Source organism: Lampris incognitus, chromosome 20 (genome assembly GCF_029633865.1).
Source record: "Lampris incognitus isolate fLamInc1 chromosome 20, fLamInc1.hap2, whole genome shotgun sequence".
Taxonomy (NCBI): Eukaryota; Metazoa; Chordata; class Actinopteri; order Lampriformes; family Lampridae; genus Lampris; species Lampris incognitus.
Window position 1 is genome coordinate 5826120 of NC_079230.1, and position 13395 is coordinate 5839514.

General features: G+C 45.7%; 2 protein-coding genes across 2 annotated transcripts in view; one reads left to right on the forward strand and one right to left on the reverse strand.

The window, feature by feature from the left end:
- The window catches only part of LOC130130775 (equilibrative nucleoside transporter 2-like), a 331770-nt gene that overhangs the window by 61414 nt on the left and 256961 nt on the right, over window positions 1-13395 (forward strand). The gene's annotated exons all lie outside the window — the stretch shown is intronic.
- Window positions 923-5742, reverse strand: six7 (SIX homeobox 7). Its single transcript, XM_056300833.1, has 3 exons — window positions 5335-5742; window positions 2676-2839; window positions 923-1136 (listed from the first exon to the last, which is right to left on the reverse strand). The coding sequence occupies exons 1-3, from the start codon at window positions 5740-5742 to the stop codon at window positions 923-925; spliced, it is 786 nt and encodes a 261-aa protein (XP_056156808.1).

Sequence of the window (13395 nt, forward strand, 5' to 3'; positions counted from 1 at the left end):
TCTGTTCTCGCCCTGCAGGCAGTCAGTGCCGGGGCGGCTGGGGAGCGTTGGAAAATTCAGTATAAATGGTACCAAATATTTCAAAAAGTTATCAAAGGAACAAAAAAGTAAAAACAAAAAAAAGCAAAAGATAAGGTCGAATAATTTGGATTCAAAGCAGCAAGTGTGGCTTATTAATAAATTGATAGTTTCATGGTCAAGTGGAAATGAGTTGAATAAGGTAACGCCTATGTAAGCTCATGAAGATGCCTGTCATTGCATTGTAAAAGAGTGGTATCCTTTGGTCCCTTTTTAAGGCAGTGAAATGTGTTGAATGGAAATTAGATCTATTCAGTCACTGTGTTTGACTCATGACTTGTCACTCAGATGCAGTTATAGCCCCCCCCCCCCCAAGGCATTGCTCATTCAACAGGTGTGTCAACACGGTTGTTATAAGGAAATATAAAGAGATATATATAATGTAGCTTACATCAGAACTATTTGAAAATGATCTACTCCAGCAAATATTTGTCAAAATCGGTATCAAAACATACAATCTCGATATTTATCGATTGTTATCTAGAGACCATTGGTGTTAAATCTATAAATGCTTCAGCTGAGCACTACAAATGTACCCATATGTCTATCTACAGTGCTGAGATAGTGTCCTAGTCGTGGAAAGCTAATTCAGCTTTGCTGTACAAAACAGTCACAGTCACGTGCCATGGTACATATATAAGTGCATATCATCGGTGTAGTTGATTCCCTTTGAAAAAGTCCATTGGCGACCGCATGGAGCGGTTCCACCCTTGTGGAGCACCTCTGGGGTGTCTGCGGCCCCGGACAGGCTAATTCATCAGTCTCTCTTTGGTGTAGCTGATGCTGATGACAGCCAATGTTTTGATCTGCAGGGACAGAGAAGAGCGGGAGGAATCTTGTCGCCTCACGGCTCAAACTCGCTGTCACTGCTGACGGAGATCTCGGGCGTTGAGGCCCCAGTTTCCCGGCGCTCGGTCCCCGTGCTGCAGTCACTGGCCTCGGGGCTGGCCGGACAGCGGGGGGAGGCCGACATGAGGTGGGGATGGTGGTGGCGGTGCTCCTGAAGGGAACCTTCGGGGGAGTTATCAGAGGGCAGGATGGAGGGATCCTGCTGAAGTCTAAAGAGGGAAACGGAGAGAGAGAAGGATCGGGTTTAGAGTTGGTAATGATGGCGTGTTGGAGTTGTGAACGCATGACTTTCAGTCCTCTCTCTTTCTCCATTCCACTAATAATCTGAAGACGGACAGACGGGTGGACAGATAGATTAATCTCTATTAACAGACTCTCTGTCTCTCTTGATAGTTAGATAGATAGATAGATAGATAGATAGATAGATAGATAGATAGATAGATAGATAGATAGATAGATAGATAGATAGATAGATAGATAGATAGATAGATAGATAGATAGAGGCTGTAGGCACGGGACAAGATTTTGGTATCGGAAGCTTTCTAGTTTCCGTTGTAGTCCGAGTGGTATTGACCAATCACGTTTGAGTAGGCAGTGATTTCTACAGGAACACACTTTAGTTGCATGTTGGTGAAAGTCCATGTGGGGAGCGAAAGAGGCATAACGCAATTGGCCGGAATGTCGCCTGGACCTAAAACACCTACAGAAAGTACTGATGTTTGTGTATTGTGTGAAGAAACGTTTGACTCGTGTCAGCGACTTGTGAAACAACCCGGTCGCAGATGTCGTCTCTCAACTCCAACACCATTTGCATGTCTCGAGTTGCTAATCTGACTGGAAACAAAGACAGGCGCACGGGAGAGGAAGTCCTCATAGGAAATGGAAGCCAGCAGCTACACCGGAAGCCCTGAAATATTGGTCGTTGTCCCTAGAGACGATTCGTCGGCAGACAGTTTTAGCCTCCGGGTTCCGAGATTGCAGACGGATAGACTGGTAGGTCGAATGATTGATTAATTGATTAGTACTGACTGTGTTTTTAGTGTCGTCGTGTGGAGTGCAGGGAGGTGTGTCGAAGGTGTCTGGCTGGGAGAGCTGGCGTTGGATCGGCTAAGGGAGCTTGGTCTGCTGCGTCAGGTGGGCCCAAGGACCACGGCCCTGACCGAAGCTACGCCCGAAGAGGAAACACCGAGGGCAGTCTGACAGGACGTGGAAGCGGGGCAGGCTAAGCTAACTGCTAGCCCATGCAGACCGGCAGTTCCGACAGTCATCCTGGCTGGCGTTCGTTCTCAGGGACAGTGATTTTATTTTATTTATTTTTTTAGATATATGTGTTAGTTTGGATATATGTGTTCTTGTAGTTCTTGTAGTTTTTGGATGTGTGTTTTTGTCTTTGTGTTGCGCTGCTGTGGGCCGGGGGAAACCATGTTTCGTTTCATGTGCGCAAGTATATGAAATGAAATGAAAAATCAAGTGTTTCTGATTCTGATCATTTATTGCCCTTTTCGGAAATTCATTGTGTGCCCTACGGTAATTGTCAGATAAATATGACAATTACAATACTAAAAACAATGACAGCAACAATGACAACAGCAACAAACAACAACAAGCACTATATCCAGTAGTGTAGTAATAAGGTGCAGCACTCACACACACAACGGTTTCATAGATAATAGATGACAGCAGTTACTATGATTATACTACATTCATACACGTTTGACCCATGTCATCTTCCCCAACTATAGAAGTACCTGTTCTTGGCCGACGCGGCTCGGTCCCTTTGGCGCCGGTTCTTGAACCAGTTGCCGACCTGCGTGGGCGTGAGGCCCGTGGCCTGGGCCAGGTGGCGTTTCCTGGACGGGTTGGGGTACGGGTCCTGGAGGTACCACTCTCTGAGAAGGCTGCGAGTCCGCTCCTGTGGGAAACAGATGGAGACAGCTGATGTCGAGGCGGCCATCTTAGATGTCAGTATTCTCGTGGCTACGTGCACGTGGCGGTCTTTTCCTTTTTATCGTGTACAAAAGTAGAGAAACGTGAAAGAGTTTGACTCTGGAATAAAACCGAGACAAGTCCCTCACTTTGACATTATCGACATCTATGGTCAAAATGTACCATCAAATAACAATTAGGTAATTAGTGACTTTGTTAATTGAGCCTTCAAAATGATTGCCCTTTGAAGAAGTAGCTCCCGTGTACTTTCTCAGTATGGAGGTGTGACCACAGCAGTATGAATAACTCTCGCTGGCTGAGGGTGGATGCGTAGTGTCATGAGATGACGCCATATGTTAGCTCAGGGATAGCCAGCGCTGTTTTGATATCATCCGATTAAACAATGCTAAGAATAGTCTTACCGATAATCTCATGACATACTGAGTATAATCTTATTAAACTGGATTTATAAATAGTGCAATGATCACAGTTTACACAAGAAGCACACATAACCTCGTACAGCCAGTAAATTGGATCAATTTAAGGGGCTTAGTTATTAGAGAGGCAATCCCTGCTGTGGTTTAGAGTGAAAGATCAATACTGGCCTACTATACTGGTGTACTGTACTGGCATGTGATATCCTGGTGTACTATACTAGTATACTATACTGGTGTATGATAACTGGTGCACAATACTGGTGTACTATACTAGCACACTATACTGGTGCACGATATTGGTGTACTATATTGGTATACTATATTGGTGTACTATACCGGTTTACTGTACTGGTGTACTATACTGGTGCACAATATTGGTGTACTATACTGGAATACTATACTGGTTTACTACACTGGTGGACTATACTGGCTTACTATATTGTATACTACACTGGTGTACTATACAGGTTTACTATACTGGTGTCCTATACTGGTTTACTATACTGGTTTACTATACTCCACTTCTGCCACATGAGGGAGATGAGAGGTTTATAGCAACACGCTGTCCCATGCTTTCACGTGAGTCTGCATACACATAAAGACACTCTTCTTACCACAGACCCCTGAAGTCTGTCGGCCTCTTCTCCTCACGGAGGTGTAATCTTTGGGTGATTAGGCTGCTTTCTTTCCTCCGGCCGCATTCGACCAGTTTCGCTCTTTAGGATGCTTACAGTGGCGTGATACACTCACTTTGACTTTTGCTGTAAGTTCTCGCTTTACAACCATTCAGACGAAGGTGAAGTAAGATCAAACTTGAGGCCTGAGCCAAAGAACTGGGACGTGTAACCCATCACACACACACACACATGGTAACAGTCCGTTTTAAAACGTTCTTATTCACTGTAAAAATCACTGTCTTTGAGGGGATTTCTGATGTTTAGTGAACCGCCGGGTCGGATTTGTTGTGTTTGCAGAAGAAGTTAAATTGCATCAATTCTTTTGTCATTCTAATAGTGGCTTGATGGACTGGTGCTCCTGAGCCATCTGAAACAGTTCTTGAAATAATGGGAGCTAGAGGGGGATAATGGCCTGAGTAAAGGGAAGATCCCACGGGTGAGGCCTGAGGGTGTGTTGTGTTGTGTTGTGTTAAAGCTTGCATCCTGCTGTGTGCTGGATACTAACGAAGGCAATGACTGGATTTCATCAACTTGAGGAACGGAGCTACGATTTTTGTTGGTTCGCCCGCGTCGAAGCAGGTGCAGCCTTACCGCAGTGCAAGATGGCTTGCTTCACCTCTAGGGATCTGTGACCTTGCCGTAGGACACCTGGTACAAGGTGGTTTAACTGCTAAAAGCTAACCCTATCTGGCTCAGATCATTACGATCTTAAGAGCTTAGAAGCCAGGCTCTGTTATGCACCGCCGTCGCAAGTCAGAGGACATAATTATAAAATGATGAACTGCTTGCGTGTCCCTGTGGTTGTGACACACCTGTACAGTATTTTCCTATTTCTATACCTATAGCCAAGTGTGTGTGTTACTGTGCAATATTTGTACTCTGCAGCCTGCATAGTAGTATTTAACGACAGTTTCCTAATCCTTACCACCCTCAGTTATTATGGTTTAACTTCCTTTACCCAGCCTTTTTACTGTGGATGTAGTTTTTTGCTTACGAGAGTCAAACTTAAAAAAAAAAAATTTTTTTTTAAATCCTTGCATGTGTGTCCAGTAAACCCGGTTCTGACCCACTGCGTATTCATGTGGGTGACATTGTGCCACACCATAAAGTGTCCCTTGCTCATTTACATGTGAAGGAATCTAAATTAAATGCTCCAGTTTATCCGAGCATGAAAACTTGTGCTGGAATAAATTTACATGATGGGCTTTTTGTCCCATTTCTCTGATCAGTGTCGGATTTATTTGAATTTACTGAAGTTTTTTTGGGGGGGGGGTGCGAGCGTCTTTGGGACCCTATAAAGAACTTTGTAGCGCTTGACAGCCACGCGTGATTTCCCCTTAAAGTCTAACCGTCGTACGCGAATTCACCTTAAAGCAGTGCGTTTTCTGCTCTCCGTCCCAGATGGTGCGGGGCAGCGGGAACTTCTTCCGTATCCTGTATTTCTCCACGGGTCCCAGCGGCCTCCCGCGGAGTCTCTCCGCCTCCCGGTAGTGCGCGTCCAGCCACAGGTCCTGCAGCTTGGCGTGCGATTCGCGCGTAAAACGGTGACTCTGGAGGATCTGGTAGAGCGCCTCGAAGTTCCCTCCGTGGAACGCCACCAGCGCCCGCGCACGCATCACGGACTCGTGTCGGTTGAGGGCCTCCCCGGCGGACCCGGGGACCGCGGCCGGCAGGGACCAGAGGAACCGGCCGAGGCGCTCGATGTCCCCGGTCTCCTCCAGGTTTTCGCACACCCGCGCCACCTGCTCCGGGGTGAACATCGGCAAGGGGAACATGCTCTCCCTTGTGCGTCGCGCGGTCGCCGTGCAAGCTCAGTGGACGCGGTCGTCCTCGGTCACGGGCTCGGATGAACGCGTGAGTGGCCGGAGGCGCGCAGTGCGCATTTGGAGCAGAGCCTCGTCTTGCAGCGCGGGCGAAGTTGCGCACAGTCGCTCCTTCATCCGAGTGGCAGTGCGGTCGTGACGAGCTCCGACACTTAAGCGCGATACCGAACGCTTATACTTAGGCGCGAGAGCCCCCCTTATGTAATTACGCAGCCTCGTCTTCTTCCTGGTACTGTTACTAAGCCGCACGCGGGGAAACCCGATCGACGCGCCGCGGCTCCTCCAGCGGGGGCCAGCCTTGCTCGGGGTCGGGGGCTGTATTAAAGAGAGAAGAGCGCAAGTCCCTCTGTATTTATATCGGGATACAGCGAGCATCTCTGTGGTTGTTTTGAGAGGGATTATGCGGGCAGGTCATTAGCCTCTTACGGGGGGGGGGGTAGTGTGTACAGAGGTGACTGACTGATCAGCTTGTTTGGCCGACTGGCAGCGCGGGGCGATTCTCTGGGGAGCAAACAAGAAAGTATACAAAGAGAGTCGGTGACATCTACAAATGCTGGGTCGATCAATTGCCCCCAATAAAAACTCCGGCGTTCATTGGCAGTGTCGATATTTTATGTTGGACGCATTATCACAGCGTCGGAACTTTATGAAATTGAAACTCAGAGATTGAAAGAAGCCCGTCACATCTCTACTGTCTGCAAGCGTAATGTCGAGTTGAACACGGAGAGGAACACCCCAAGTGCTGCGCGTGGTGTTTGCCTTCCCTCACGGGACATATATATATATATGTATATATGCTAATTGGATTCTTGCTGATAGTTTTGCGTGCGCACGCGCACAGCAGCCGCTTAAGGCGCATGCAGGTTTGCGTCCCCCCCGCGCGGTCGTCCAGCGTCCGAAGGCCACGAAAACCCCGGACCGTCCGCGTCCACCGCCTCAACGTTTGAGCGAGAGGGACTTTGGGGACACAAAGCAGCTGGGAAACCCACCCTCTGATCTGCCCCAGGGATTAAAGCGGACGTGGTTTGTGACGTCCTGAACAAGAAGAAGAAGGAAACCCGTCTCGAGACATCGATTCCTGGCAGAGCAACTCGAGGACAGGGAATTAATAATTTTGCTGGCCGGTCCAATCCCTTCTGATCTCAGCAGCTCGTTAATCAGCCTTCAGGATCATTTTCTCATTAATCGGGGTATGGGAATCCCGCAAGCATCTGTCTGCTCATGCAAACATGCTGCACTTAATATGCACGCACGTGCGCCGATCACTGTTGCCAATGAATCCTATACTATGTGGTGTCAGACTCAACAAATGAAAACTGAAAATGTCTCGTGCAAGTTCATAATTAGGGTCCATTTAGAGCAGGGGTGTCAAACTCCAGGCCTCGAGGGCCGCAGTGTCTGCAGGTATTTGTTGCAACCGTGCACTACACCACCTGATTAAACTAGTCCCTTCCCCTCCTTGATCCAGGAGGTGAGCTAATAAGTTAAATCAGGTGGTGTAGTGCACGGTTGCAACAAATACCTGCAGACACTGCGGCCCTCGAGACCCGGAGTCTGACACCCCTGATTTAGAGATTCCTCCCTTCCTTTCGTCCAGTCATAATGGAAGGTTTTACGGTGAACTAGACCAGCAGCAGCAGTTCGTACCGGGACTCCCAGGGGTTGTGATCTTCACACGGCCAGGCAGCAGAACGTGTCCTGTACCGTGCATTCAAGTTACAACACTTCCTCTCTCGACGGCGCGCTGGAAAGTCTAACGAGTTACCTTCACTTAAGCAAAAATTAGGAAACCGATTACTTTGGGAAAAGTAAATGAACTTAATTGTGTCAAGTTATGTTCACATAACTTGACACAATTGTAAACTACTAATAAGACACGTTAGTCCCTAGCTAACGGGTCTGACCCTTTAGCCGAGCGGTTAGTGACGTCGCCTTGTGGCGCAGTACACCCGTATCGAATCCCGCACCGGGCAAGAAAATAACCGGTTCCATTGGTGGCAGCGGTGGGATCCGGAAGTGTGCAGATCCTCAGAAGTCTCTTCGGAGCGCGGGAAGAACAAGCGCGAGGGCGCGATTCCGGGGAGGGTGACGACTGTAAACTACTAATAAGACACATTAGCCCCTAGCTAACGGGTCTGACCCTTTGGCCGAGCGGTTAATAATGTCGCCTTGTGGTGCAGTACACCCCGTATCGAATCCCGCACCGGGCAAGAAAATAACCTGTTACACAATTAGGTTCATTTACTTACTTTTTCCTAAGTAAGTAAGTAAATTAACTTAATTGTGTCAAGTTATGTGAACATAACTTGACACAATTGTAAACTACTAATAAGACACGTTAGTCCGTCACTAACGGGTCTGACCCTTTAGTCGAGCGGTTAGTGATGTCGCCTTGCGGTGCAGTACACCCCGTATCGAATCCCGCACCGGGCAAGAAAATAACCGGTTACACAATAAGGTTCATTTACTTACTTTTTCCAAAGTAATCGGTTTCCTAATTTTTCTTAAATAAACTGAATTATTAGAGCACATCCTCATAAATACCTGAAGAGTTGTACCATTTGCAGAAGGATTTGTCCAAATTTTATTTTCTCGATGAAATATTCGTTTAAGTGGGGTTGTTTTTTTTTTTCGAGATTGTTTGGTGGAAAAATTATCTATCCTAAATGGCCATTTCCCCCTGCGGTGTCTCGCCCTGAGAAGTAAACGGATATGTACAGTATCAGATGCATAGAATGACTCGACTAACAGAAAACCCCAATTAGATTAATGATACAGGTTAAATCATTAAGTGACCCCTTCATCTTTACCACAACATGTGTCTTACAAGCCAGACAAAGATTAGCCACTGCAAAGAGTATGGGGCCTTATGGAAAGGTTGCAGTCAGGTAAGGGGTCACATGGCTTTAGATAAGGTCAAGGGTTTTAGTCTCTGTCTAACAATCTGTTAACAATACCAGACACTCTGGTCTGAAACCGGGCCTCCATACTGTGTGTTTGGAAAAACAGAAGATCACGGAGGTCATTCCAGATCAGGTGGTCGGCTCTTCCCTCCGCATACATTTATGTGACGTGAGACAGAAACAAGCTGTCCGTCTACCAGCCACGTTTCAAAAGGATGCTGCAATTCATTTTATCATATGTACAGCTAATCTATCTTATTTATATGTGTGTGTGTGTGTGTGTGTGTGTATATGTATGTATATGTGTGTGTGTATATATGTATATATATTAGGGCTGGGACTTTAACGTGTTAATTCGATAATTCATTATAGGAAAAATAACGGCGTTAAAAAAAAATAACGCATTTTATCGCGTTTTATTTTTACACTCCAGTCAACACGGAACGCTTCTCAGTGCACTCGTTTCTGCCATACGGATTATACCGATGCACCGAGTGACGTCAGTCAAGCGGAAGGCGGAGTAGGTCAGGCTAACAAGTTAGTATGCTAACAACAGATGTGATGGACGACAAGGACGACACCGCGTTGCTTCGCTCTGTGGATGGGAAATTAACGTTTAAAAACCGGTCGGATGGAAGCCCAGATAAGAGCACTGGTGTGTGCAGACTCTGCAACAAAGGTTTGTATTCCACCGCAGTTATTCAAGCCTCCGCTACCACCTAAATGCGAAACACGTTGCAGCTAGTACGAACACCGGAGCTAACGCTAATGCTAACGCTAGTGCTCCTAGTACAACCAAGCAGAGTCGTCAACCGACCTTCCACCAGATGACGGGTTTCAAAGCCAAGATGAGTAAATCCACGTCTGATAAATTAACAAACTCACCGGCGAGATGGATTGCTGTGGACTGTAGACCACTTTCAGTGGTAGAAGATCAGGGGTTACAAAAAGTACTGTGTTTACAAAACAAACTTGTTTTGAACAAAATAAACAGGATTTTGTTGTTTAAACTTATGTATGTGTCGATTCATTGATTTAGTCATCTACCAAGACCTGTTTGAATTGAAAAATGTTGCTTCTGGTGTCAAATATCGATATGTGATTAAAATGCGATTAATTGCGATTCATTAATTACAAAGCCCATAATTCAATTAATTTTTTTAATCAAGTCCCACCACTAGTATATATATGAGATAGATTACAGCTGATGATTGCTTATAGCATGAAACAGGCTTGTACTGTCTCAGAATTTACTTGACTAACTGGATTATATATTTATTTATATATATTCCATATAATCCATTCTGTTATGTATATAAAGTCACCTCTGTTCATGTCCTCCAAACAACTCTCCTCTGTCTGAAGTTGGATTTGTAAATGAGTTTCAGATTTAGTTTGGTAATGGTTTAGAAAATAGGACAGTTGAGTATAATTTTATCATTTCACTGTGCAACAAATCTTCCCCAAAATCTAAATAATAGCAATAATAAATTTTATTTGTACAGAGTACTCAAAGACGCTTTACATATGTAAAAATAAACATGAAAACAACACACCAAAAACATAAAACACATTAATCACACTACTACTACTTTCAGCTGCTCCCGTTAGGGGTCGCCACAGCGGATCATCAGTTTCCATCTCTTCCTGTCCTCTGCATCTTCCTCTGTCACACCAGCCACCTGCATGTCCTCCTTCACCACATCCATAAACCTCCTCTTTGGCCTTCCTCTTCTCTTCCCTGGCAGCTCCATATTCAGCATCCTTCTCCCAATATACCCAGCATCTCTCCTCCACACATGTCCAAGCCATCTCAATCTTGCCTTTCATGCTTTGTCTCCAAACCGTCCAACCTAAGCTGTCCCTCTGATATACTCATTCCTAATCCTCTTCGTCACTCCCAATGAAAATCATGGCATCTTCAACTCTGCCAGCTCCGCCTCCTGTCTTTTCATCAGTACCACTGTCTCCAAACCATACAACATAGCTGGTCTCACAACCCGTCTTGTAAACCTTCCCTTTAACTCTTGCTGGTACCCTTCTGTCACAAATCACTCCTGACACTCTTCTTCACCCACTCCACCCTGCCTGCACTCTCTTCTTCACCTCTCTCCTGCACTCCCCATTACTTTGGACTGTTGACCCCAAGTATTTAAACTCATACACCTTCGTCACCTCTACTCCTTGCATCCTCACCATTCCGCTGTCCTCCCTCTCATTCACGCACATGTATTCCATCTTGCTCCTATTGACTTTCATTCCTCTTCTCTCCAGTGCATACCTCCACCTCTCCAGGCTCTCCTCCACCTGCAACCTGCTCTCGCTACAGATCACAATGTCATACATAAACATCATAGTCCACGGAGACTCCTGCCTGATCTCATCCGTCAACCTGTCCAACATCATTGCAAACAAGTAAGGGCTCAGAGCCGATCCTTGATGTAATCCCACCTCCACCTTGAACCCATCTGTCATTCCAACCGCATACCTCACCACTGTCACACTTCCCTCATACATATCCTGCACCACTCCTACATACTTCTCTGCATCTCCTGACTTCCTCATACAATACCACACCTCCATTTTCGGCACCCTGTCATATGCTTTCTCTAAATCCACAAAGATGAATCACAACAATAATCACACATTAAAAGTAATTCTGAAGAGGTGAGTTTTGGTCAGTTATGAAGGTGGACAGATCGGTGCAGTCTCTGATGTGTTTGGGGAGGGGGCAGCTATGGAGAAGGCTCTGTTGCTCCAGGTCCGGTTCTTGGTCCTGGGTGGTGGAGACAAGAGGTTGGCATCAGAGGAGCAAAGGCTGCGGGAAGGAGTATGGTAATGGAGCAGGTCGGTGAGGTGGGGGGGGGGGCTGGTTATGGAGGGCTTTGTGAGTGAGGAGGACTTGAATTGGATCAGGGAGCCAGTGGAGGTTCTGTAGGATAGGGGTGATGTGGTCACGGGAACAGGAGTGGGTGAGCAGGCAAGCAGCAGAGTTCTGGATGTACTGGAGTTTGTTTAGGACTTTGGATGATGAGCCGTAGAGAATGCTGTTGCAGTAGTCAATTCTGCATGTGATGAAGGCTTGGATCAAAGTTTCAGCAGCAGAGAAGGAGAGTGAGGGGCGGAGACGAGCTGTTTTTTAGGTGGACAAAGGCAGTTCTGGTGATTTGATTGACAGGGTTGTTCAAAGGAAAGTTTGCTGTTGAAAATGATTGCGAGGTTACGGATATGTGGGCAGAGGGACAGAGTGGAGTTATTGGTGTTGAGGAAGGAGTTGTGATTGGTTTTGGTAAGGGATTTGGGACTGATGATGATGATCATGTGTGAGGGCAATTCATTTTTGATGTTTGCTTACTTTTAATCTTTTACCATGTATGACCTATACCATGTTTAACTTTATTTTACATTGCTTAGATAGATGCTTAATGTCCATGTGTAATAGAACAAAGGTAGTCTTATAAGGCGTCTTCTCTAGGTGCACAAATAAAGCCCTATTGTTAACTGTTGGTTGATAGCAGAGGAATGTGTGGGAGACTCACTGAGTGTAGCAAGTCTGTACACACTAATTGGAGAAATGACCTTGATGGGATGAGAGCTGGAAGACATGAGATAAGGAGGGGAAGAACAGACAACTACCCTATGAGAGAGACTGTAATGTATTAATCGGGGTGCGTTCAAGTATCTGGGTTCGAGTGTGTCTTTTCATTGAACAATATTATATTAAAATCGTGTGACAATACTGTAGGAGATTTTTGTCTCGCTCTTCATTTAATGTCAGAGTGGAATTAAATAATTGCCACGACAAAATGTCAGATTTATCACAATTTAGTTTGAGGAAGTTGGCTTGCATCTATAATTTAATTTCAGTCAGGCAGTTGGTCAGACTGGAGTACGTTGTAGTGATGATGGATTTAGTGGAGATGTAGAGCTGGACATCGACTGCGGAAATCGAGACCATGACGACGTATGACGTTACAAAGGGAGCATGTAAAGGATGAACAGGAGAGGACCAAGTACCGAACCCTGGAGGACACCTTGGGACAGAAGAGGGGTGAAGGAGGTGCAGTTGTTGATGCTGATGAACTGTTGTCTATCTTGATTTTGATTTCAACATAGAACGCCATTGTTGAAGTTTTCGTTTTTTTTCTTCAGATATTATTGGGATTGAAATTTACAAATAAAGAGTTTTTCAAATTGATCCTGATGGTTGTGTCCTAAAAGGCATCGGTCAGAGTTTAGAAGGTCTTTTACAAAACTGCTTAAAGCTGGACTATAATGGAGGCGGCTTTAATTTGATTCTGAAATCATTTGATGACATTCAGTACGTTCAGTTGAGTCTGGAATATAGATGGTCTTTAGGGTGTAATATTATTACCTCATAAACACAAGGCAGGCATTCGATATGTGTTGGACCCTAAACCTTATATTAGGATACGAGTTGAAACAGGGCTAATAGAAAGGGGGGTTGCACAGTAAGTCTGTGTGTGTGTGTGTGTGTGTGTGTGTGTGTGTGTGTGTGTGTGTGTGTGTGTGTTGCACACTTTGGCACAGAAGGGGAGAAATGAGCTCAATGAAGATCATACTCACGGCTAATCTGACCCCTCCAGGTTTCAGACACTTCGAGCCATCAACAACTGGCCTGTACATCCACACACACAAGCACAGTCTTGCACACACACAAGCACAGTCTTACACACACACA

Excerpts from the sequence above, each read along its gene's own strand:
- six7 (XM_056300833.1), bottom strand. The coding sequence starts at position 5,742 with ATGTTCCCCTTGCCGATGTTCACCCCGGAGCAGGTGGCGCGGGTGTGC. Across the intron at positions 2,840-5,334 it reads AGAAAACGCACTGCTTTAAG|GAGCGGACTCGCAGCCTTCT; the intron begins GTGAATTCGCGT and ends TGTTTCCCACAG. Across the intron at positions 1,137-2,675 it reads GCCGCGTCGGCCAAGAACAG|ACTTCAGCAGGATCCCTCCA; the intron begins GTACTTCTATAG and ends TTCCCTCTTTAG.